Below are 25,212 nucleotides of genomic sequence, written 5' to 3' on the forward strand. Positions count from 1 at the left end.
GCCTGGCCCCCGGAGGACGCACGCAAAGTTCCCGGGCAGTCGAGAGGGGTCGGCGCCCTGTCCGGCACGTTTCCGGGGACCCCCCTACGGACAGCGCAAGGACGCGGGGTCGGACTGGAGCCGCCTGATGGGTTCTGCCCGGAAAAGAGGGCCTGGGGCTCCGGCCAGCGACCCCTCCCACCCGCTCCCGGGAGCCGCCCGCCCCCCCCCCCCCACCTTGCGGAGCCCACCGGGGCGGCGGCGGTCGCGAGCACTCACCGAGTCCGGCGCTGGGCGGGACCGCTGGGAACGAGGACGGCGGCTCCGCGGCGGCGTCTCGGCCCGCCACACGCCCTCAGGGCCGCCGCCCGGCCCGCGGCTCGGAGCTCCGCGGCGGCGGCGGCGGCCTCGCCTCCATGGCGAGGGGAAGCGGCTGAGGGGCGACTGGGCGGGCGGCGGTGATGGCGGCCGCGGCCCAGGGTCCGAGCTGGCTGGCGCGCGCGTCTCTGTCAGCGCCGCACTCGCCGCAGCCTCGCTCCCGATCCGGCCTTGGCTGTAAGGTGCGTCCTCATTGGCGGTTCAGAGACGGGCGCTGGTTGGCCCACACCGAACGGGCGTCTCCCGGCCCTCGCGGGCCCCGCCCTTGCGCGTCTCCGAGCTCGCGTTCGCACGCTCGCCTGGGGCGCTGAGCCGGGTCCCACGGTCTCTTCTGCCCCTGCGCCGCGTGGGCGGTGTGCGTGCGCCCCGCGGCAGCCCGAACCTTCGGGAAGCGGGACCCCGGGAGCACTGACCTCTCGTGCACCAGCGCTTTCCGACTCTCTACAGTCCTACCCCCCACCCCGGACGTGGGCCTTCTTCCCAGTTGACGGATGAGGAAACTGAGGCCAAATACGAATTACACCAATGTCTAGAGACCAGGACGGCCTGGAACTCAAAAGCTGTCTTTCCACCGCTCTCTCCAAATGTATTCCATTCCGACTCTAACCGCCCCCCCCCCCCGCCCAGTTGCTGCAAGGTATTCAAAGGATGTAGGCTTTCTTGGGGAGAGGAACCTGCGAAGCCCCTAGAATGATCCCGGCACCATAGGTGTTGTCTTACATCAAGTCAGCTCACGCCATCCCCACCCAAGCCCCCAGGGAAATCTCTCCCGCTTCCTAGAAGCGCCTACAGGGGCCTGGCTTGCCTTAGAGCCGAGTTCAAATACGACACATGGTGCTCTGCGGTGAAGGTGTTATTTGCGATAGGACAGAGGGGAGGGGAGGTTCAAAGCGCAGAGAGGACCCGGAGATGCGTCCCGCCCCTGGGGCCGGTGTCGGGGTCGGGGTTGCGCGCGGACCTCTTCCCCAGGGCTCCCTGCCCTACGTGTGGTGCCCCAAAGCTATGCCTAAGTCTGTCCGGCAGCTGCGGCTTCCCAGGCTACCGGACTTGGGCGTCCGCGGCTGAAGGCCGGTTATACGGTCGTGGTGGGTAGCTGGTGACACACTCTGCCTGGTTGTGGCCCCCACACGAGGTCCCTCGGACGCTTCGGGCCCGGCTCAGGGCGAGTGGTTGGGCGTGCATGCCGGAGACAGATTGCACAGCAGTGTGAAAGCAGAGTTTCCTGGGGGGACCCTTAATCCCGGACGCGGAGTCCGCGCCGCCTGCGGTGGGTGGTGCGCCCCAGGGGAAGTCTGTGGCCGGCGGCAACTCTTCTTCACAACAAGGGGTGCCTGGGGGTACATTTTGGTGCAGGAGCCCACGTTGGCAACAATTTCCTCGGGGTTGGTGCCCCTATCACCTCCAGTACCCACCACCGCCTGCAGTTGGGGCGCCAATTTAGCACTCTCCCTTCTCATTTGTGCAATCGGTGGGTGTGTGCTGAGCTGAGCCAAGGCCTGGAAATAACAGGCAGCGGTGGGCCTCCTTCAGGCTGGCCCTGCCCAGGCAGGGAAGTTCCTTCTCTAGCCGGAGTTGTGTCTCTTGCTCTCAGCAGCGCCAGAGGGGTCACGAAATGACCAAACCCCATGGCGCTTCTGCCCGAGAAACACTCCAGCCCAAAGGCCCAGAGGCCACATGCCCAGTCTCTTGTTACACCCCAAGGTCAGCCAGTGAGGACGAGTTCTTCCACACGTTTCCCAGGAAGTCCCAACTCAATCTGTCTGCACACCGAAAGGAAAACGGAAAGGCCTGAACTCAAAGCGTTTAGAAACCCTGAAAAATGATGACTGTATGTGCAAGAGATACCTGGGTACCTAGGGTAGCCGTGGCATCTTAAGACCTAACCCCACCAGCTTAGTTTTGCTCTCTGTACATCTGCCCTATTATCTCTTAGTATGCCTCTTTTGGTTCTTTCTTTACAGTTTTACTTATATTACCATAAAAATGTTTGACATGCTACTTATATGTGCTAACATATGTGAAAATAACTATTAAAATAAAAAGTGTTGGGGCACCTGGCTGGCTCAGTGGGTAGAGCATGGGACACCTGATCTCAGGGTCGTGAGTTTGAGCCCCATGTCGGGGGTAGAGTTTACTTAAGAAATTATAATAATGATATAAGAAGTGTTCATCTTCAAGATCATCTGGACATCCCCACCCCGTGCGCGCGCGTGCACACACACACACACACACACACACCCCATACTTGATGTGGCCACACTTGGGAAAACAGTGCAGGTTGGGTGTGGGAGTCAGAGAGGCCTGGGGTTCAAGCTCTGCCATTGGCTGGGTGACCTGAATCTCCCTCTGCTACTCTTCCTGGAACCGCCCAGCCTCTGGACTGAGAATTATAAGCATGTACAGCTTGGCAAGTAACCCATTCTCAGGAAATGCAGTTCCTTCTCTTCATGAGACAGCAGCAATGTGGTCAGAGCATTTGTGGTGTGTGTGGGGGGGCGGTGAGAGAACCTCAGACCTAGGAGAGGCAAGGTCTTGGGTATCCCATCCTGGAGACTCTGGGAAGGAGAGTTCAGCTCGGTAACCATGCAGACCATTTCCAGTGGGAGAGAACAGAGTCCCATCCTCATCTGCCCATGTGTGGAAAGCTGCCCAGCCTCCCCACCTCACCTGATGCCCAGGGTTTCCACACTTTTGCCCCATCATCATAGGGCAAAGGGCTGTCTTCGAAGAGGACAGAATAAGAGAGGAGGACCGAGGCAGTGGGGAGGCAGGCTTTCTATACTCAGGCCCACCATGTGGGAGGCTGGAGCCCTGCTCCCAGTCCTGCTTTAAGTCCAGCTAACTGGAGCATATACCTACAGGTAGGCATTTGTGAGCCACGCCACAAGCACCCCAAGGAGTCACAGGGTTTGAGAAAAGGACTGGACCGAAGAAGAGCTGGAGGATGGGGGTAAAGGACTCTTGTTTCATAGGTAATCACTTCCCCTCTCTGGGCCTCTTTCTCCATGTAGTAAATGGAACAATGAATCATTCGCTCAACAAATATTGAGTGCAAACCGTGTGCTGGACACAGCAGGGAATGACAGAAAAGGTCTCTGCTCTCAGGAATTTATATTCTGGATGGGAGACAGACAATAAACAAACAAGGGAAAAGAAAATTTCCTAAATGCTGTAATGAAAATAAAGCAAGACAATAAGATAGAAAATTGGAGTAAATGAAAGCCAAGTGTCTTTCCAGGCCACTGTTCTACTTCCTAGGGTCATCAGCTGGAGCTTTGTACCTAAGAGATTGCAGCCCCCTTATCTTGAGAAGGCCTTTGACTGACTCTCACTCCAGGGCTGCTACTGATGATATCCTCAACTAGAAGAAAGGTCCCCAAGTCCTTATCCTAGCCTCTAGTCACTGAAATTCTGAAGTATTTAGAGGGAAGTGTATTAAGGACTGCGACTTAGTTTGAAGTCATCAAAAATAAGGTGGATAAGTAAGATGAATAGAGGGATGGAGAGATGTGTGATAAAGTAATATAGTAAAATACTAATGGCAGAATCTAGGTGGTGGGTATACAGGTGTTCACCATAAAATTCTTTCAACTTAGCTGTATGTCTGAAAGTTTGTTGTTTTTTTTTTTTGTCTGAAAGTGTTTGTGATAAAATGTTGGGGGGAAAATCAGGGTTTAACTTTACAAAAAAGTACACTGCCTTTTTCAGACAACTCTCCTGTTGGACTCTGGTGCTTCTACCCCACATACACACTTCTTATGAAGTTGTAATCACTTTATTTGTATGTCATCATTATTTTTTCTCACGTATTTCTAAAACTTCCTATGTCCAGTGCTTAATGTTTGCACATCGCAGGAGTATATATGGGGCATGTGACTTGGGGGTGCAGACTTTTTATTGTGTACATTCTCAAAGCAGTGCTCAGGGCACCCTTTCCAGAGAGGGCACATTGGGTTCTATAGTCTCAACCCTTTTTCACTGAGAACAGCTAGAAAAACTGGAGATAACATTTTTGAAAGGCATCAAAGCGCTGCCAGGGCAGTGAGGAATTGTGAAAGCAAGGTTGGGGAGGAAAAGAGTCCCAAACAATGAACCTACTATTGGGATCTCTCTTCCTCTCCCTGGAGGTCTGCTGATTTCTGTGATAGAAGGCTGAGGGGCTTTGCCTATCTGTGATTCCAAAAACTGGCCACATTGCCAGTTCTATACACTCTTCCAGAGCCTCGCCTCTCCCCTACCAAGAGATGGAGTCGATCTCCACTTGAAATGGGGTGGGACTGCCCTGACCAACAGAATGTGGCAGGTATTGAGTGGCCCTGTGCAACTTCCAAAGCTAGGTTGGGCAAGGCAGTACAGTTCTGCCCAGCTCTCTTGGGATGCTGCCCTTGGAAGCTGAACGCCATGTTGTGAGCTCTGCTGGGTTGTAGGTGCCCTGGCCGACAACCCCGGCTAAGGTTCCAGTCAACAACCAGCTTCAGCAGCCAGACTTGTGAGTTGCCAATCCTTCCGATGATTTCGGCCCCCAGCTATCAGGTTATCCCACCTTTGAGTCTTCTAGCTGATGTCCCAATTATGTGGAGCAGACACAAACCACCGTTTTATCCTGTCCAGATTCTTGAACCATGTAGTAAGAGGTGAGCATAATAAATGGCTGTTTTACAATGTGATGTATATCCCCTTGGAAGGTATTCAAAGTTTCAAATTCAAAGTTACAAATCAGGTGGAGGAAGAAGAAGAAAAAGAAACAGCTTACCAGGCCCCGAGTCTCTCACTCTTTTCAGGCACTCATTGCAAGTCAACTGTAAAAGCATTAACAGGGGAAAACCAGAAGCTCCAGGAAGGCCTGCCCTCCCTCTGGGCTTTGGTTTCCTCCTTTGTCCTCCTTCTAGACGAAGGGCCCAAAAAGAGGAAAAGGAAATGCCCTCAGTGTTGGGTGGGAGCACGGGCCATGAAGCTCACGTAACCGGACTGTACGCTGAAGGCCAGAGATGGGCGTCTGCAGGGCCAAGAAAGCACTGCTGCTGATGGGGATGGAGCCTCTGTTCGGGGTCAGGTAGAGCCAGGGGTCGCTCGTTTGTAGTTCTTCCTTGGCAGAATTGAGATGTTCCGTCTTCCTTTTCTCGTCAGCCCCGAGACCACGTAGGAGTTGCTCCCCACTGTTAGGTGGGCGTGGTTCGTGAAGGCTCTTTCTCTAACCCTCCAACACACTGGCCACACGCTCATCGGCCCTCCAACCCTTACTGTAGTGCGAACAGGGGCCTTCCTCGGGCTCCTCCACTCAGAGGGCCCGATTTCAGTCATGCCTCTTCTGTCACAATAGCTGAGGAGAAGCTCTGAGACCCCCCCCAAGCGCCATCAGGTTTCAAATCCCAGTTTTGCCATATACTCCGTTACCACACCTCCTCAGTCCTCAATCTCCTCTTCTGTAACATGGGGTGATGTTACCCATCTCACAGGGCTGTCTTACGGAATAAATGAAATAGCAATGGTGAAGTGTTTAGCATGGTTCTTGTGTGTATGTGTATAATGCTTTTCAGATTGGCTCTTGATGGGCTGCTGCTGGAGTTCTGCACAGCTCCCCGTAATCTTCCTAGGCGCTGGGAGCTTAGTTACAGGACCGTCTTCCGTAACTGTGGAGAGGGGCAGGTCTCTTGTAAATATCGCTGAGGCGCTCCCCCTCCAGCCCCAACACAATCAAACACACGGAGTTTTGCCGAAGCGTCTGGATGGTTCTGCCTCCAGCATGCTTTCCCTTAGGCTGGACTGCATGCGACAAGTGTTCTAAAATGTCCCAACTTTATTTACAATCAGATCCCTGGCTCCCACCCCACCCCAGCTCCTCAGCTTAGCTCAGCTCTAAAGAAGCTGGGTAAGCAGTGACGCTTCTGCCAGGCCTAGAGCGCAGGGTGACGTGCAGAGTGAGCCCTTCACTTCTTCTGGGCTTGTGCCCTAGCCCGCTGAATCTTGTCGGCTGTGGCCGCGTCTGCGGTTCCAGTGCAGTGGGACAACACAAGAGTCAGCTCTGCTTCGTTCCGGTGCTCAATGGCCACATCTGCGGCCTGAGCCACATCCCTGTGGTTTGAGCAGGAGGGGAGATGGTGTCAGGCTGCCCAAGGGCACAGACCGTGCCCCTCATCAGCCCCCTGGTTCAGCCACCCAGCACCCACAGGGCTCTCAGCCGACGCACCCAACGAGAAGCAAGGCCTTGACCTTCTGCTCAGGACCCACGCGGGAGGCATACTTCTTGGCCTCATATTTGTTGTGTTGCTTCATGCAGATCTCGACAAAGGGCTTAGGAGAAGGTGGGGAGAAGGAGAAGATAAGGCAGCGCCTTCCTGTCCTCTTATGAGCAAAAGCCCCATGGACACATGTCCTTGTGTATTTCATTCGCCCTTCAGCGTGCATAATCTCATCCTACCCCCACCCCGACACACATACAACAGTTGTGATCTCAACAGTCTCAGGGCAGGAACCACGTATACCACAGATCTGTTAGAGCCTTGTCCATGCGGCCACTCCATCATCCGAGGCTACCCTCTCGCAATAGGAGTCCCCTGCCTTCTCAGGGCCCGTGTTTTCTCTCACGGCTGCCCTTATCCCACCTACCCGCCACACCACTGAACCACCTGCCACAGAAAACAATCCCCCTCAGTCTCATCCACTGCCTCCCGAACATGCCCCCCCGGTGCCCCTCCACCCCCTGCTCCCACAAGACTTTCCCTTTGGCACACGGTGCCGGCAGTGGGCCTCCTTGGGGAGAGCAGCTCATTCCTTCTCCGGCCAACATCTGTGGGCTAATCCGAGCCCACCTGCCCACAGACCTGGCCCACGAGTGTGCTAACTATGCAGGAGGCTGAACAGATGCAGGAATGGGCCATCTGCCTGTCTCTGGGCCTGGTCCCCTCCCCAGGGCTACTCCCCCTGGGCGTGGGGTGGACGCAGGGCCCCTGCCTCACCAGGTAGCCAATGGGCGATTTCTTGCTCTTAGAAAACTTCTCTAGCTCCTCCCAGTCTTCCAGATCTGCCAGGGCGGTCAGCTTCAGCCACCAGAGCCTGCAGGGAAGCTGGGCTCGCAGGTGCTGCGGGGCGGGTGGGCAGTCCCAGGACCTACCCGCGCCCGAGCCTCACTTACCTCTTGTCCGGAATGCGGAAGTCACGTGCCAGCTGCTCCGCGCGCTTGCTGTGGCCGCCAAGGACGAGGGTGGTGACCGTGTCATGCAGAGACAGGTCCACGAAGTGGCCCCCCAGCTCATCTTCCAGGCGCCGCTGCAGCCGCAGGAGCCGCATTTGATCCTCCGTGGCCTGGGGCAGAGATGAGGCCACATGGGGCCGGATGGGGCCAACAGGGACAAGGAGGCAAGACTGGGAACAGAGGAGGTTCTCAGAAAAGAGTAAGGCAAACCTTGGCTGCGAACTCATTCTTGGCCTTGTAGAAGGCGTCAGCTGCCGTCTGCAGAGCCGCGACTCGCCCCTCGATACGCTACAGGGGCAAGCAGGGAAGCCTGAGCTCACGGCACCAAGGAAATCAGCCTTCCCTACTTGGGCTACACTTCTCTCCCCGGTCCCTGCCCCCTGGGCGACCGGGGTCACTAGGGCCAGCCTTAGCCGCTGGGGGCACCACCCCAGTGTCCCTAGAGGGGACGCGAGCTCCCCGGGACTGACCACCATCCTGTCCTCGTATCTTCTCAGACTCTCCCGCAACAGTGAGGACCAGATGGGGTGTGTACCGGAGAGGAGGCCCAGATGCCTGGAGAAGGAGCCCGACCAGCAGCCAGCCCAGCCCACAGGCCCCACCCACTCTGTGGACCTCAGACCTCCTCTGCAGCGTAGCTGGCTCGGACGTGGAAGCTGCCCAACTCCTGGTGGTTGTCATCCTGATTGTAAAGGTCCTTCAATGTCTCTAGCTCCTGATGCTTACAGAACTGGGGCCATGGACAGGCAGTCAGTCAGCAAGGCCGGCTCAGGGGCTCAGGAGATTCCAGCCCCACCCCTGCCCAGGGCACACACCTGTCGGTACAAACTCAGGGCCATGGGCTGGTTCCGAAGAGTCATGAAAAAGTCTCCTCGGTTTAGCTCATTCTTCAGGTGCAGCAACACCGTGAACACTAAGGAACGATAAGGTGGTGTGGGGACTCTGGCCCGGACCCGTGCTTAGCCCAGGGGCTCCAGCCTTGCCCTCTCTCAAACCCTGCTTACCCAGATCAGTGTCTCCACTCTCGATGGCCTTGCTCAGTGCCAATTTGCTTCTCTTCATCTTTAGGAGAAGGGGTACCTGCTCCCCAGAGCGTGGCTCATACTCCAGCAGCTGTGGGGTGGGGAGAAAGGCACAGAGAGAAGGAGCTGGACTGGGGGCCTCAAATACCAGTGTCAGAGCATCTGGGGAGGGCTGGGCGCCCACACCTTGATGGCCAGCTCCGTGCGGCCACAGCCATAGGCCCGTGCAGCAATGTCAGAGTAAGAGACGCCTGGCGTGTCCCCCAGCTTCTGGTTAATGGCCCGAGCAACATCCTCGTCGGACACATCCTTCTGTTGCACCTGCAGATGGGGGGGGGTGTCACACACAGCTGGATCTCACCCTTCACCCCCCTGACCCCACTGGCCCTGGATCAGGACATCCCCCTTCAGCTCTACACTTTGTATTTCCCACATCCCATGGGGGCCTGGAATCCTCTAAATGACTTTGAAGCCCACCCTACGTCCTCACCTTGTAGCAGGCCCAGTGGGCCAGGATCCTGCTGACACCCTGTACTTCAGGAAGGCGCAGGTACTCACAGATCTGGATCGCCAGAGGGTAAAGCCTCCTCAACACCAGCCTGGCAGGCAAAGGGATAAAACATATGGGGGTGAGGTGGGATAGAAAGAGAGGGCAGAGGGGCCCAGCCTGTAACTCAGGCCTCCCAGCTCTCAAAGAAATGGGTGAGCAATGACCACAAGAACCCACCAGGGGCTATAACACCTGCCCGCATAGAGCCCTCCTCCCACAACCCTGGGGCTTGCTGTACCTGTCCAACAGCACCTGGATGGTGAGCTGCTTGTATCTGCATTTTACTTGGTTAAGAATCCAGCTGGGGTATGAGCCCTATTTGCCAAGGACTTGCGGGCAGCGTCTTCAGCCCCTTCCCCTTCCCCCACCACCACTGACTGTAAACATCCTTGCAGCTCGTTTGAGGATACTGGCTATAAGTGAGGGGGATCCCGATGTGGTAGTCCCGAATGGCATTGAGCACGCGCAGGTCCTGACACATGCGCACAAAGCTGTCAGGTGGAAATCTGTCGAGGAAACACTTTCCAAAGGAGGCCGCCTGAGAAGAGCCACAGGGTGACAGAGGAGATCGTACCGTTCGCCCCACCCCTCCTGCTAGGGCACCCCCCCCTGCCCAGCACCCCACTCCCCAGCACCACTGGCCAGGCCAACCCTGAGCAGACTCTTCTGCATGTCTGGCCGATGCTCATGTCCCGCAGCCTCGATGCACTGCTGCACGGCCTGGGTCAGCTGCCCCAGCTCCTGGATCTCCCGTAGGTACTCATCTGCCTTCTGGCTCTCTTTCTAGGAGGTGGGGGAGGGGTGCCGGGGATGGGGTAATATGACAGAGAACACCCCCATGTCTGGTCCCCCCACCCCTCTGGGCTGTGGTTCAAATGGGCTGGTATGGAGGGACTGCAGAGGCCAAAGCCCAAACTCCCTTAGCCCACAGTCCACCCAAGGTACCCATACATCCCCCGCCATATCCGCCCACAATTGCTGGCAAGGGGCCTTGATGGTGGCCCTGATTGGTGCCTGGGCTGGGGATAGTAGGGGTTCCCTGCATCTCCCCATCACCACATGGAGGACACCATGTCACTTCAGTCTACCTGAGCTGGCTCTCCCCAGCCCAGTGTCCTGCCTGGACTCCTCTCGACAAGTGGCACCTGGCTGAGTCTACCTTGCCCAGCCAGGGGCATGGGGCTGAGCCAATTACAAAAGGGAAGGAGAAGAACATCCTGGGATCCAGGGAGAGAAGCCTAGGGCTTTACCTCGTACTCTTTCTGGGCCTCCAACAACAGTGCTCCAGGGGCCATCGAGGCAATTTTGAAGATCTCCTCGCTGGCCACTAGGAGAGAGTGTTGGTGAGTACTGGGAGGGCAGGGAATCCTCAGCACTGCCTCGATGCCCTGATCCTGCCCTGGGTCCCATGGTACCCGGTGAGGGCCTCACCTGGAACCTCATGCAGGAACTCATGGGTGCTACAAGAGAAGATGCGGACCCCATCCAGCTCAGGCACCAGGTAGGAATCTTCATCCAGCACAAACCTGAGCTTGGTCAAGGTTCCCAAGAGCACACGGAAATGCGGCGGGGGAGGTGACCCTCCCTCTCCTCCTTTCCCCTCCCACCCCCCTGCAGGCAGCCCTCCAAGGATACTGGATGCTCTCAGGTGCATCACCCACCACCATTAGCCGCCTCTCCCAGGCCACCACGACAGCCCTCTCTTTGCTCCGAGGACGGCTGCACCTGTGGGCAGCATCACACATACATCCGGGACACATACAGGACCCTGGGCCCACAGACACTTCTCCCACCTTCCCACATCACTGCTTACATTGCTTTGCCTTGGGACAGCCCTGCACATGCGTGCTGCCCCTTAACCCATTCCTCTGACCAACATCTGCTTCCCTCTCCCCCTGTGCTGTCAGCTCCCAGGGGCATCTGGGGCCCACAGCGGGGCAGGGGTTTCCCTCAAGCATGCACTGGCAGAGATGATAAGATGCAAGCTCCACCTGGCTTGGCCAGTAGACAAGATGAATCAAGGTGTCCCAGGAAACAAGGCTGCACCCGCCCCCAACACAACACCCCCATTCTCACCAGACCATCTGCTTGGGGGGGGCCCGGATGTTGCAGTTGAACTCACACAGCTTCTCCTGAAAGGGTGCAGGGAACATCACGGCCCTGTCCCGGTAGTCACCAGTCTGGTTAAAAAGCCCTTTCCCCTACCGCTAACAGATCTTTCCTGGGTAAGGCAGGGTGCCCCCATGTTGTCCCAGGATCACACCTTGAGTGATGCCGTCCCCATCCAGATGTAGCCCGTGTCTGTGAAGAGTGCCAGGTGTCGGGAGGTGAAGGAGACTGCCATCTGCAGGAAGCTGCTCACTCCGGGGGCCAGGCCAGGGGGTGTCTGGGACAGGCCAGGGAGGACACCAGATGTTTTCTCGGAGCTTCCCCCACTGCCTCCTCCATTCCCTGCCTTCCATTTCACTCCCACTCAGGGCCCTCACCACTGCCGAGCAGGCTGCATGGTCGAGGAGGTAAAGATCAGGCCCCACGGCCAGAAGAATGTGTGCAGCTCGCTCCTGGCACAGTGTGGTCCAGCATGAGGGTGCGCTCTGCAGACCTGCAGCCGGGGAAGGGGACAACTTCAGGATGACCAGAGCCCACAGCTTCTGCCTCTCTTGCCCCCCCCCGCCCCCGCCCCCAGTCTGGAGGCACGTCTGTGGGTGTTGAGTGACTGTCTCAGGAATATCAGGGCTCACCCGGCACCTCCGGCATCCGGCGAAGTTTAAGATCACCCACATTGGCGCTGAGCGTAAAGCGGTGGGCCCCAGTGAGGATGGCCACCCCCGAACCAAACTCAGTATGGAAGATCCGGGCGTCTAGAACCCGGTTCTGGAGCACCTCCTGGGGAGAGGGGCCATGGGTTGAGGGAGCCAGAGTCCCAGACTCCATCCCTTTCCCCAGCCCCCTGCAGCCCCTACATTGCCCATGCTGAAGTGTCTCCGGAAGTCGCCATGAAGCCCGTAGACCAGCACTACACCATCTTCCTGCACGCAGAGCAGCTCCTCCTCAGCTGACCAGCCTAGGGACACCACGGGCCCACTCTTCCACTGCAGAGGAGACGGAGGTTCCTGAGGCTGTCCTTGGGACACAGACCCAGCCTAACCCCAGTGGGGATCAGGGGTGCTCACCAGCAGACTGGCCAGAGGCAGGCCAGAGGCAGAGTAGATCTCAAGCACTGGCCGTACGCTGGCCACCTTCTCCTTCCGCCACGGGTTCCTCAGCAGTGCTGTAGTTGAAGAAGAGATTTTCTGTCCAGCTCCCCAGGCCCACCCCATATGAAGCAAGCTTCAGGAGAACCAAAATTTAAAGCATCTCAGCAGGGGGTGAGAAATGGGGGGGAAGAGGGGTGGCCACGTTAGCAAGAACCACCTGACAACAAGGACCCCAGGCATCATACACCTCGAGTTCACCCCATTGTCCCAGAACATGCAGTGGCAGAGGGGTGACATACCAATGGGGCCCCCATAGGGCGCAGCGGCTACCAGGCAGTCCCTGAGTTCCTCCTTCAGGTCCCAGTCCATGCTGTACAGCTCATACTTCCTGCCCACACAGAGGCAAGCAGAAATTAGCCTCCTCATGACCCTGTGTCCAGATGGAGTGAGCCCACAGGAACCCCTAAAGCTTCCATTTGTCCTTCACAGGGCAGTCGAGGCCCCCCACAGGTGGGAGAGGGCGATGCCTAGAGACAGCTCGGGCAACTGACCACATGCATGCTTAGGGACAGCAGGTAACGGAGCAGAGGGTGTTGGCAGGGCAGGACGTGGTTCGTTGGGCAAGTGTCCAAGGATGGCAGGAGCTCCCGGCACAAGAGACAGGCTACGTGGTCAATATCCAGGGCTAAAACTGAGGTGGGACTAGGGTGGGGTGGCTGGCTTGGGCCTGCATTAGCAGGAAATCAGATCCTCTAAGGAGGGTCTCGCAGGGCAGGTAGGCTTTCTTCTATTTCTGGTTTTTAACACCAAAGCAGGTTGTCCAGCCAGGGGTCCCCCTCAACGCTTGTCGATAACGATCTCCGTTTTAGAGGCACTGAGTTAGTTAGCAAGTACTTACTTGAAAGAAACCCCAGAGGAGCCCTTCGGTGACTCCAGAGCTGGGGGGACAGAGCCCTGGGCTAGAGATGTCAATCTCTGAATGCTCAGCTTATGGGAGTAACAGAAATCACAAGCTGGCACGAGATGACTGCAATCTGAGAAGGGCGTGGGTCGCCAAGAGTGTGTGTGGCATGAAGACGGAGTAGCAGGTCTAAGGCATGCCATCATTTGAAGGCTGGAGGTGGGGACAAGGGATGGAAAAGGAGTGGGTCCTATCCCAGGAAGCCAAGAGAAGGCAGCATTTAAGGGGAGTGTTTCCTCCAGTATCATTTCGGGGGCCTTCCTGATTAAGAATCCGAAAGATGCCTACCATTATCTTCTATCTGACATTCTTCTTGGGGTTCTCGCAAAATAATTTAAGAAAAAAAATAAAAAGAGGTTTATATTTCGGAAAAGGAGTGAGTTTGCTGCTATTCACAAATAAAGTGATTGTCTACTTAGAAAATCCAAAGCAGGCTATGGAATAATGAACAAAAGAGCTCAGAAGAGCGATCAACAAAAACCTACATATTTTCTATCCTGATAAATTTTATTTTTTTATTTTTTTTAAAGATTTTATTTATTTATTTGAGAGAGAGAGAATGAGAGCCAGAGAGCACGAGAGGGAAGAGCGTCAGAGGGAGAAGCAGACTCCCTGCTGAGCAGGGAGCCCGATGCGGGACTCGATCCCGGGACTCCAAGATCGTGACCTGAGCCGAAGGCAGTCGCTTAACCAACTGAGCCACCCAGGCGCCCTATACTGATAAATTTTATATATCATAGCAAGAATCAATTAGAATATGACTTTAAAAGACCCTAATCATGACAGCAATAAAATGATGATATGCAAGAATAAACCTAACAAAAGTTTTTACAAAATACAATCATGGGGTGGGGGGAAAGAGAGTTGAACCAGGAAACAGATTCTTAACTATAGAGAACAAACTGAGGGTGACGGGAGGGGGTGGGTGGGGGGTGGGGCTGGGGTGGGGGGGTTGGTTAAATAGGTGATGGGAATTAAGGAGGGCACCGCTGAGATGGGCACCAGGTGTTTTCTGTAGTGACGAATCGCTAAATTCTACACCTGAAACTAACATTACACTATAAGATAATGAACTGGAATTTAAATAAAAACTTGAAAGAGGGACATCTAGGTGGCTCAGGTCATGATCTCACGGTCCTGGGATTGAGTCCCTCATCAGGCTCCCGGCTCAGCTGGGAGTCGCTTCTCCCTCTATCCCTCCCCCTGCTTGTACTTGTGCTCGTTCTCTCTCTCTCTCTCTCAAAAATAAATAAAATCTTTAAAAAAAAGTTAAAAAAAATGAAATCAAAGTTTACTCAAAGATATAGAAAACCTGGAGAAACATTCCAAATTGATCTATGAATGCATAAGAACTCCAATAAAAACCACTCCCAGGGGCGCCTGGGGGGCTCAGTCGTTAAGCGTCTGCCTTCGGCTCGGGTCGTGGTCCCAGGGTCCTGGGATCCAGCCCCGCATCGGGCTTCCTGCTCCGCGGGAAGCCTGCTTCTCCCTCTCCCGCTCCCCCTGCTTGTGTTCCTGCTCTCGCTGTCTCTGTCAAATAAATAAATAAAATCTTCAAAAATAAATGAATAAATAAATACTATTGGGGCGCCTGGCTGGCTCAGCCGGTGGAGCGTGCAACTCTTGATCTTAAGGTTGTGAGTTCGAGCCCCACATTGGGTGCAGACATTACTTAAAAATAAAGTCTTTAAAAAATAAAAATAAATACTACTAAAGAACTCCTGTACATTGTTGGTGGAATGTAAAATGGTGTAGCTGCCAAGGAAGAGTCTGATGGTTCTTCAAATAAATAAACACAGAATTACATGTGATCCAGCAATTCTATTCAGGGTATATATCCAATAAACTGAAAACAGTCTCAAAGGGACATTTGTACAACCATGTTCATAGCAGCATTATTCATAATAGCCATGAGATAGAAGTAACCCAAGTATCCATTGATGGAATATTGCATAAATAAAATGTGTTATATACGTACAATATTATTTAGCCTTAAGAAGGAATGAAATTTTGATACAGGCTACAATATGGATAAGCCTTGAGTACAGGACAGTATGCTAAGTGAAATAAACCAGTCACAAAAAGACAAATACTGTATGCTTCCACTCTCTACCATAGTCACATTCATAGAAACAGAAAACAGAATGGTGGCTGGGGGAGGCGGAACATGGGGAGTTATTATTTAATGGTTATAGAATTTCAATTTTGCAAGATGAAAAAGTTCTGGAGATTTCATTGCACAACATGAATATACTTAACACTACTGGACTATTCTTTAGAAGGTTAAGGTAGTAAATTTTACGTTATGTATATTTAACCACCATCTTTAAAGACTTATTTTTTATTTCTGGGGGAGAGGCAGAGGGAGAGGGAGAGAGAGACTCTCAAGCAGACTCCCCACTGAGCAGGGAGCCTGACGCGGGGCTTGATCTCACAACCCTGAGATCATGACCTGAGGTGAAATCAAGAGTCGGATGCCCAACTGACTGAGCCACCCAGGCACCCCTAACCACAACTTTTTTTAAATGTTCACGTTTAGGGACACCTGGTTGGCTCAGTCAGTAGAACGTGTGACTCCTGCTTTTGGGGGTGTAAGTTTGAGCCCCACGTTGGGTGTAGAGATTATTTAAAAATAAAATCTTAAAAAAATGTTTGTATTTATATGTCCCCCTCCCAAAAAAAAACCCTACTAAAATAGTCAAATCTCTCTTCTAAGAAGAGTTTCAGGAGTACATAATGTATCTTGTCTCCTTTCCCTTAACATAAGGGATGTTTCTACTAAAGTACCTGAAGCAATGTGTCCAAAACCAAGCTAACCCCTTCCCCACAAAACTCACTCTCCTTTCTCATCTTAAGCCAAAAATCCAGTCATCCTCAATTCCTTGCTCTACCTCCTTCTTACCCAGTGCAACCCATGATGATCTCCTTTGATTTTGTTCCCTAAATACTCTTCTGACGCATCCCCTTCTATTTCCAACATTACTGCCCCAGTGTTCCCCATCTTCAACTTCTCCCTGGCCTGTTGCTTGCTCTTTCCAAAAGGAACTTACTTATTTACACACACATACACACACACAAACACATACACCCCTGGCAATCCAGCCACACTGGCTCTCTTTGTTTAGATGATTGAGAGTGTCCTAGTCTTTCCAGCCTCAGGACCTTTGTATATGCTCTTTTCCAACACACTCCCTGCACCTACATTTACTCATCTCCTGGATGAGGCATTATTGTTTCCTTCATTGAGTCTTCTTTACCTCTAACCTCCTAGTCTATTATACTCTCTTAGGACCTTATAGCTCTCCTTTACAGTGATTATGATTAAACAAATACTGAGTCATTAATGTTTATCAACTGTCTCTCCTGCTGGCTATAAGCTCTATGAGAGCAGACAAGGTCCATGTCTTTTTATTGGTTGATACACATTCAGCCCTGCAAAGGGTTGGGCAAAATTAATAAACAGGATTAATCCAAGTTTGGTTTTCAAGATAAAAATGGCTTAAATTCTGGAGCCCTATCAGAACTAGTAACCATGCCCGCTCGTTCCCTTCCCAAATTCAGTGAGCTTTCCAGAACATTACTTCCAACACAAAAGAATCCCGTCCTGCAGACAGGACTCGAAATGCAATGCCTGTTATCATTCATTTACTTACTGGAACACGTCCTGGCATAAAGCTATGCACAAATAGGAATAAAACCAAATACCTGCATTTAAAATATTTCCACTCCGGTGAAGCTAGAATATGCTATATTTTCCTGTTAAAAACAGCAACAACAACCAAAAACCCTACGGTTTAACACAGGTATTAGAAGAACACTGGATTCAAAGCCTGGCTCCACCACTTATCAGCTGTGTAACCTGGCCACCTAACCTCTCTGTGCCTCAGTTTCCCTATTTAGTAAGATGGGGCTAATAACGATACCTACCTCTCCTGTAAAAGAGAGCTATAAGGTCCTAGGGGAGTATAATAGACTAGGAGGTTTGTCGTGAGACAAACAAGTTAATACATATAAAATACTTAACATAGTGTCTAGCACACAGAACGGCTCAACAGCCATTATCAAAAATCACACATCCTCCACAGCAAGGCTTAGACCTCTACTCTTCCTGGCAGCACAGGACAGGAAAGATGGCTAGCCAGACAGGTCATGTCTATGGCATGCACTCAACACTTACTCGCATTTAAAACTTTTCTGGTGTATCAACAAAGCTAAGACTGCATGTGAAAAACAGGAGTTCTGTGGTAATGAGGTAATTGTCTTTAGCATTCTCTGGCTTAACAAATTTTTGTAGGCAACATGTATTTTCCAAGGTAATATAAGGTCATATTTTTAAAAGTGTATGATGTATGAAACACTAAGTTACATGGCTACTTTTGTCAAATAGCATACCTTCTCCACAAAAACAGTTGAAATCGTTGTTACTTCCTACTGACCTTACTGCTTTTTAATCAAATTTTGGCATTTTTTTCATACTGCATATTTCATATGCATATTTATAAGAGATAAGAATTATGAATAAACAACAAATGCAACAGATCTCTAAAAATCGCCACAAAGCATTTGTCCTTCTTGGAAGTGTTAAGAGCTGACATTCTGTGTATCAAAAATTACACTGAAATGTTTTAATATGTGAATAACAACGGTATAGTTTCACTAACACAAAAGAGTACTTTGTATTGAAATACGACCCCAGTGCAGTATCTTCATAACCTTTAGTCGAAACCAATAAAGTATTTTTAAAACTGTATTGGGCAACTACTACATAACAGGCACTGTTCTAAAGATGCATTGAACATAGATAAACATAGTCTTGGCCCTCGAGGAACTTAGTTTAGCAGAAGAATCCTGTGCAAATATTGCCCTACTGTGCTATTCATAACAGACCATAACACTGGGCCCATGAGGCCCAAAGGAAAGTCAGCTGATTCTACTGGAAATGGGTCAGGGAAGATTTTAGAAAGAACCCTTGAACTAAGCCCTGAAAGATGAGCAAAAATTCTTCAGTGAGATAGAGGTCAATGGCAGTACCTACAGAAGGAACTGCAGGCTGGTTGCAAACACGGGAAGCCATGAAACACTGTGGTGTACTGGGGTCCTATAATTCTGTGCAACTAGAATGCAAGACTTGGGTAGGAGGGGGGCAGACGGAGCTGGAGACAAATAGAGGCTGACTTACAGATGTTCCAATAGGAGTTTGTATGTTACCCTACAAAGAAGTGACGCCACTGAAAAATCCTTATCAGGGTAATGATGTGATCGGTTTACACTTCACTTCAATCGTTTAGGACTCTACGAGTCCCGTGAGAGGGCTGAGTGTCCTCACTCGCGGGGCCCCCGGATTCGCCCCCTTCTCCTAGTTTGCTGTTACCCCACCCGCCGTGCGATCCCGCCTCCCGCGGAGCGCCCCTGTAGTCCGACTTTGGCAGCACTACCCCGCAGGAGACTGGACACTCGCTGTCACCCGCAGGCCGTCTCCCTCAACGTGATCTGAGCATCCTTTCGGAGGCTGACAGATCTGAGCTTCAGCTTTGGGCTCTGCCCCTACTCGTGTGACCGCGGTGTGATTGCCTCAGTTTCCTTCCTGGAGCTGGGGAAGGCCCGGCCCCCTGGTCATTAGGCCGCTGTGCGTTAAGTGGTAGACGCCGGGGGAGAGCCGGCTAGGGGCGGACCCCAGCGCCCACAGTGACGGGGGCGCGCGCCGCCGGCTCCGCCCGAAGACTCAAGCCGGCGGGCGAGCTGGGTAAGCCGGGCCGTGGGCGGCAGGGCGGGGCGGCTCACCGGTAAAAGGCAGAGTCCCCGAGCGGGTTCCAGTTCGCCGTGTAGCAGTCCATGGCTAGTGCAGGCGGCGGCTGGGCAGCGCCGAGGGGACACCCGCCTAGCACGGGCTCCGGGCCGACACTTCCGCTTCCGCCCGTCCGGGTCACGTGGCGAGGCTGCCGCCACGGCCATCACCACTGTGGGCAGCTGCACTCGGCCGCCACCGCGCCCCCGCCCACACCCGGGCCTCGTGCCCGCCCGGGTGGGCCCGGCCCTGGCCCCTGCCCGCCGCCGCGGCCACCCCCGCCGCCTTCCTGTCTCCTTGGGCGCCGGGGGTCGCGCAGGGCGGGACATGGGTGACCGGAAGTGGAAGCTGTGAGCGTCGCCGCCCGGGGCTCCAAGGCCCGAGGCGCCGTCGGGGCCGCCGCGACGCACGCATGGAGAGCGCTGGGCTCCGGGCTGCGCACCGACGGCTAACCGGGACGCACGGGTTCCGCTGGGCGCGGGCTGTGCAGAACCGACTGGCCTCCCGGGGCGCGGGAACATGAGGCTAGGCCCGGAGCCCCCAGAGGGCGAGGCGCGCGGTGCGCGGGCCTGCCCCGGGCGTGGGTGAACAGTGCGGAGCCCCGGGACTCGGTAATTGGCGCTAGCGGGCGCGCGCATGCGCGGGGCGGCGGCGGGCACGTGGCGGGGCTCAGGGCGGCGCCGCGCGGGAAGCGCCTCGGTGCCCTGGTGGCCCGCGGGCTGACGACCCCCCGCCTCCGGTCCCCACCATGGGTCCCGCTCTGCCGCCGCCACCTCGCCTCCGTAGCCCTGAGCAGCCCGGGAGGGGCCGGCGCAGGTCTCATTTATCCTGGGGCGGGCCCTGGGGCCGACCTGTCCGGAGTCCCCGCCCGCGCACGGCTTAGTGGCCTCTCCCCGCAGCCCGTCATTGGCAGCGGCGGCATGGTCTTCTGTCTGGAGAACGAGGAGCCGCGCCTCCCCCTGCGAAGCGCCATGGTCCACCTCCAGGCCTCGGAAGTCCAGCAGCTGCTACACAACAAGTTCGTGGTCATCTTGGGGGACTCAAGTGAGTGCCCCTCTAGGTTCACACTACCCAGCCTCGCACCTTCAGTCTGTTTTCTATGACTGGACCCTTTGTCACCATCCGAAACCTCCTTTCTGACCCCTAGTCTGTTCCAGTCCAGTAGATTTTCTGTTTTTTATTTCCCCATGCAACCGTCCACAGGTGTCCTGACCAATGTAGTCTGTCACATTTTTTACCCCATCCTTGCTCAGCATTTTCCTCCCTGACAGCCTCCCATACTTTCCTTCATGGGAGCAGTGGACTGTGTTGTCTGTCTCCTGGGTGACTTGGCCGACTTACTTCTGCCAGGTGATTGGGCCACTGTGTACTAAGTTGGGGGTCATGCACTGTCAGAAGGCAGAGGTAGTACCAGGATTTTTTTAACCTCACCTTTTTTCCTGCCTCTCTAATGAACTCCATAGAGGTGGTGTTGGGCAGCCCCAACCTTGGGAAGATGGGAGGCCTGGACTTGGGAGGAGCTAGGGTGGGGTGAGGCTTGTTTTAGCCTCAGGATCTCTGTCTCCCTGCAGTCCAGCGGGCTGTGTACAAGGACCTGGTGCTCTTGCTCCAGAGGGACTCACTGCTCACAGCCGCCCAGTTGAAAGCCAAGGTGAGGGAAGCTTGGTAGCCACGCCAGTGGTGGGTGGGCACAGACCCTGGCCTGGCAGGGTCTTCCTCCCTGGCAGGGTCTGACCAGCTGGGTGGGGGGGGTGGGCAGGGGGAGCTGAGCTTTGAACAGGACCAGCTGGTGGCTGGGGGTCAGCTGGGCGAGCTACACAACGGGACGCAGTACCGGGAGGTCCGCCAGTTCTGCTCGGGTTCTGGCCACCACCTTGTGCGCTTCTACTTCCTCACCCGCGTTTACTCCGAGTACCTCGAGGGCGTCCTGGAGGAGCTGACATATGGGCCTGCCCCGGACCTGGTGATCATCAACTCCTGCCTCTGGGATCTCTCCAGGTTGGGGCGGGGGGAGAGGGAAATACTGGTTGGGGGTGGAGGTATGGCTCAGAGGCCCTGTCCTCTTGCCCACCCTCTGTGCTGTCCGACAGGTATGGCCGCTGCTCGATGGAGAGCTACCGGGAGAACCTGGAGCGGGTGTTTGTGCGCATGGACCAGGTGTTGCCAGACTCGTGCCTGCTGGTGTGGAACATGGCCATGCCCTTGGGGGAGCGTGTCACTGGGGGTTTCCTTCTGCCAGAGGCAAGTGACTGAGGCCCTTCAGGATGGGGGAGGAGGCAGCTGACTGGTAGACAGAGAGCCTTCCCTCCCGACCCTGCTTCATTGTGCGGCTCTTAGATGCTGCACTTTCTTACTCAGCTCCAGCCCCTGGCAGGGTCTCTGCGGCGGGATGTGGTTGAAGGGAACTTCTACAGTGCGACACTGGCCGGGGACCACTGCTTTGATGTCCTCGACCTCCACTTTCATTTTCGGCATGCGGTACAGCACCGTCACCGGGACGGTGTCCACTGGGACCAACATGCGCACCGCCACCTCTCACACTTGCTTCTGACCCACGTGGCCGACGCCTGGGGCGTGGAGCTGCCCAAGCATGACTATCCCTCTGGTGAGCCCTACCACAAGGGAGTAGGAGAGTGATGCAGAGGGGGTTCTTAGAGCATAGGGCTCAGAAACAGAATAGGACAGAGTACTCGGAGTAGAGGCCTATTGAAGGATTGTTGTAGCTCCTGAGTGCACCTTTCTCATCCCCTGGGGAGGGTGAGATCACGGGAGCAACGTTTTGATCTAAGTTCTGGTTCCGTATGGTCTAGCTTATAGTCATCTCTGTATGTGAGTGAGTTTATGTAAGCTTTGAGCACATAAGGCAGCGTGTCAAAAGACCCCTATCCCACAGATGAGTAGGGAAGAAATGCGGGGACTTCTAGCCAGGCATGGGGGTGGGGGGGTGGAAAGATGGAAATGGAGGAAGGGCAGTCATGCGATGTTGCAGAAGCAAAGAAGCCCCTCAGCTGGTGCTGTCAAGCCTCTCAGTTCCTGCTTGCTCTCAAAAGGAGCATGGTGGCTGATTGTTTCCATGTCTGCTTTCCCCCTGGATCATGTCCACAAAGGGCGAGGTTCCTACCTTGTTGCCAGCTCATCCCTTTTGACCTTGGTGTCTAGCACAATTGCTATGTACATGGTACCTACAGGGTAGTGTTTGTTGAGTTGGGGGCACAAGTCATGTTAGAAGGCTGTTTATAGCAGCACCAGAGGGTGTGAGGGCACAGAGAGGCCAGGAATGTCACGGAGGTAAACAAGGACTTGGTAGCCAGGAGTTGGAGCCGTGAGGAGGTGGATTAGGACTTTGACTATATAATGGTTAGGTTTCTTTGTTTTTTAGATGAGAACTAATCCCTAGCAAAGAGAGGGGTGCTCTAACGGTTGTAAGGCTAGTTTGTGGTGACTTAGGTCTTCTGAACTCAGTTTGGAGGTCCAGGAATAGGGATGTGAAAAGGAGGAGTTAGGTGGGAGGATGTGATTGGTGAATTTGGTTCCGGCAGACCTCTGAGGTGCTGTGGGTTGTGAGACCCACAACGTGAGAGGGTGTCATGGTGTCTAGAGAGAAGACTTCTCAGGCTCATTTGTTGGTCCTTGGGGAGGAGCTAGGAGAGGAAAAGGCTACAGATAGAGGAACTGGGCATACAAAGGGAGAAGGCTCTAGAGGGAAGCATGAGGTCAGGGCAGAGGCAGATCTGTGACTTTGAGAAAGGCCAGGAAGAAGGAGCGTACCCTGGGCTTGGCCTGAGATGAGAGAGAATGAAGAAGACGGGGTAGGAAGCAGAGGGTGCCCCCGCCTGGTGGCCCTTTTCTCCAGGAGGAGGGAAGAGAGGTTTAAGAGTGTGGACAACCAGAATTCTGGGCGGCCTGGCTCTCAGGCCTAAAACAAACAACCATCCCGTTCTTAGACCCGTGGATTGAGGACTGGCGAGAGCCGGATCATCCGTTCCAGGGGAGCCATGGGCAGCCCCCAGACTTCGGGGAGCAGCTGGCCTTGCCCCCACCCCAGCTCTCTCCCCTGCCCCCTCCCATGCCTTTCCCCTACCCCATTCCTCAGCCCTCGCCACCTCCCTTGTTTCCGCCCCTGCCCCAGGACACCCCTTTTTTCCCAGGCCAGCCCTTCCCACCCCACGAATTCTTCAATTATAATTCAACAGAAGACTTCTCGATGTCATCCCACTTAGGTAGGTGCCTCTGCAGCCTCCCCTCCCACCTCTCCCAGCCTCCCTGTGCGCCTGCCCCAACGTGCCCAAGCGGACCGAGAAGAGTTGGATAGCTCCTTGTGCCCCAGGGTTGGGTCCAGTCACTGCTGGATCTACAACAACGTCTGTAGACTCGTTAATTAACTCATTGATTGTCATAATTTGCTGGTTTGGTGGTAGGGGAAGCGGTGTTGCCATTTCATAGATGGGGAAACAGAAGCCCAGAGAAGCTCACCCTGGAGGATTGAAGCTGCCCGGAGGCAGAGCTGGGCTCACCTGGTCAGAAGCCCGCTCTCTGATAATGGCTGGTTCTTTTGTAGGATGTGGCCCTGGAGTGAACTTTGTGCCTGGCCCCCTGCCACCTCCAGTCCCTGGCCCTATCCCCCATGGTCAGCACCGGGGCCCAGTGGTCCACCGGGGGATGCCACGCTGTGCTCCCAACAGCCCCTACCACGTGCCGAGGATAGGGGGGCCCTGCAGGCAGCGGCTCAGACACTCAGACAGACTGATCCACACAAACAAACTGGACAGACAGCCTCCTGCCCATTCGGGGACATGGCCTGGGTAGACTGGATCTTGGACTGGGGCTGGATGTGCCAGTGGCCCTACAGGGCCTGCTTGCCACCCCCGGTGCTGGGTCAGGGTGTCTGTTATGCCTGGCATTGTTCTTGTCCATTGCTGTCACTAATAAAGGCATGGAAGAACAGAGTGGCATCTTCCTGTGTGAGGGGATGGGTTTCCCAAACCATGATCTGAAGAGTTGGGGAGCTGCCTCTGGGCCCTCTCCAGCCTTGGCCCTTTCACCTCACACTATTTAAAAATCATTGAACGTGTCCTTCCTGCTATCTCACACACTCATTTCCACCCTTACCAGAACACAGGTGTGCTTAAAGATCCCGGAGGGGTCCCCTGTCGTCAGCTGCTCTTTGGGATTGGAAGATAGCAAGGGCTGAGTTGAAACTGTCAATATTTTATTTGGAATTTGGGATCTGGCGAATTCTCTATTTTCTGGTGTTATGCATTCAGGTATATGTTCAACATTCATCTATTTCTGGATAAGTACACATACCTTAGTTATCTGTACAACTCTTGGCACTGGGTGGACATTCATTAAGTGGTTGGAACTAAACAAGCTTCCAAACTCAAGTGGAAGACTGATTAGAAATCCATTATTTAATAGATATAATGCACAAGGGGAGCAAACTGAACACAGACCAACCTCTTCGTTTGGGGGGGTGGGACTTGGGGGCGCTGAGGGAGAATTCCAAGATTGGGGGGTGGTAAGATGCCGTGACAAACTGTAAGGAAGCTAAGAAAGAGTACAGGGTTTCAGCTTTGACAAGTGGTGTTGACCCTAGGTTTGTGATACTACTAAGCATCAGGGGTGGAGTGTGGGCCAGATGGTGGCATTGGGGGGAAGGAGCATTGCAGTAAGCTGACAGGTGCTGTGGGGCAGAAAAATAGGGTAACATGGAGACACACTAAATCATCTTGAAGTAGAATTGGAGGGAAGAGAGGGATGCAGATTTCTTGTATTGAGTTTCCATACTTGTTACTAAAATTTTACCTTGGCAAACGATACCATATCTCACACAAAAGGAGATGAAATACCAGATGAGAAAAGTGTTGACTGTTGCTGGCAATTAACTCTTGCAAATGAAAGTAAGCTGTTAATTAACCCGCTGGTGCTGGGGAAACTGGTACAGACAATGTGAATTAATAAAACCCTTTAGAGAGCAACGTTGACAGGGTAATTGAGAATCAAAAGAGACAAGCTTGGGTTTCTTTGGTATAGACAAAAAGTGGAAGGGAACATGGGGAAAAAAAGCCTTTTGTTAGGGAGTTAAGATTTTAGATTTGTTATTGTTGCAAAAAATTGTTTCTTTTTGTTAACAAAAACTCATCCTTGG

At 53.9% G+C, this 25,212-nt stretch overlaps 3 protein-coding genes across 12 annotated transcripts in view; 1 reads left to right on the forward strand and 2 right to left on the reverse strand.

The window, feature by feature from the left end:
• PTPRA (protein tyrosine phosphatase receptor type A) overlaps positions 1-515 on the reverse strand; it is a 159,295-nt gene extending 158,780 nt beyond the window's left edge. For 2 of the 5 annotated variants that reach the window (XM_027621785.2, XM_027621784.2), the window contains exon 1: positions 259-464. The gene's annotated coding sequence lies outside the window, so the exon portion shown is untranslated. Of the gene's footprint in view, positions 1-258 lie in introns of all 5 variants that reach the window. The other 3 variants (XM_027621779.2, XM_027621783.2, XM_035728809.1) reach the window with 3 other exon arrangements.
• A 3,601-nt stretch (positions 516-4,116) lies between these two features.
• VPS16 (VPS16 core subunit of CORVET and HOPS complexes) lies at positions 4,117-19,188 on the reverse strand. Its single transcript, XM_027621793.1, has 24 exons — positions 19,061-19,188; positions 12,618-12,706; positions 12,295-12,392; positions 12,085-12,213; positions 11,863-12,007; positions 11,608-11,723; positions 11,385-11,507; positions 11,198-11,253; positions 10,757-10,846; positions 10,553-10,647; positions 10,372-10,448; positions 9,773-9,904; positions 9,532-9,659; positions 9,360-9,395; positions 9,062-9,170; positions 8,758-8,892; positions 8,554-8,662; positions 8,365-8,462; positions 8,172-8,279; positions 7,760-7,837; positions 7,490-7,659; positions 7,314-7,410; positions 6,545-6,648; positions 4,117-6,429 (listed from the first exon to the last, which is right to left on the reverse strand). Exons 1-24 carry the CDS (start codon positions 19,111-19,113, stop codon positions 6,285-6,287), a joined length of 2,520 nt encoding a protein of 839 aa, XP_027477594.1. The 5' UTR covers positions 19,114-19,188; the 3' UTR covers positions 4,117-6,284.
• A 77-nt stretch (positions 19,189-19,265) lies between these two features.
• Positions 19,266-24,008, forward strand: PCED1A (PC-esterase domain containing 1A). 6 transcript variants are annotated; one of them, XM_027621797.1, is made up of 8 exons: positions 19,266-19,675; positions 19,964-20,108; positions 20,636-20,715; positions 20,824-21,062; positions 21,155-21,305; positions 21,402-21,669; positions 23,213-23,284; positions 23,623-24,008. In XM_027621797.1, exons 2-8 carry the CDS (start codon positions 19,985-19,987, stop codon positions 23,868-23,870), a joined length of 1,182 nt encoding a protein of 393 aa, XP_027477598.1. In that variant the 5' UTR covers positions 19,266-19,675; positions 19,964-19,984; the 3' UTR covers positions 23,871-24,008. The 6 variants fall into 6 exon arrangements, with proteins under 6 accessions (XP_027477598.1, XP_027477602.1, XP_027477595.1 ...); XM_027621801.1 differs by having other exon boundaries at positions 21,155-21,245; positions 21,423-21,669; XM_027621794.1 differs by having other exon boundaries at positions 19,268-19,675; positions 23,009-23,284.
• Positions 24,009-25,212: the final 1,204 nt, after the last annotated feature.

This window comes from Zalophus californianus, chromosome 8 (assembly GCF_009762305.2).
Source record: "Zalophus californianus isolate mZalCal1 chromosome 8, mZalCal1.pri.v2, whole genome shotgun sequence".
Classification (NCBI taxonomy): Eukaryota; Metazoa; Chordata; class Mammalia; order Carnivora; family Otariidae; genus Zalophus; species Zalophus californianus.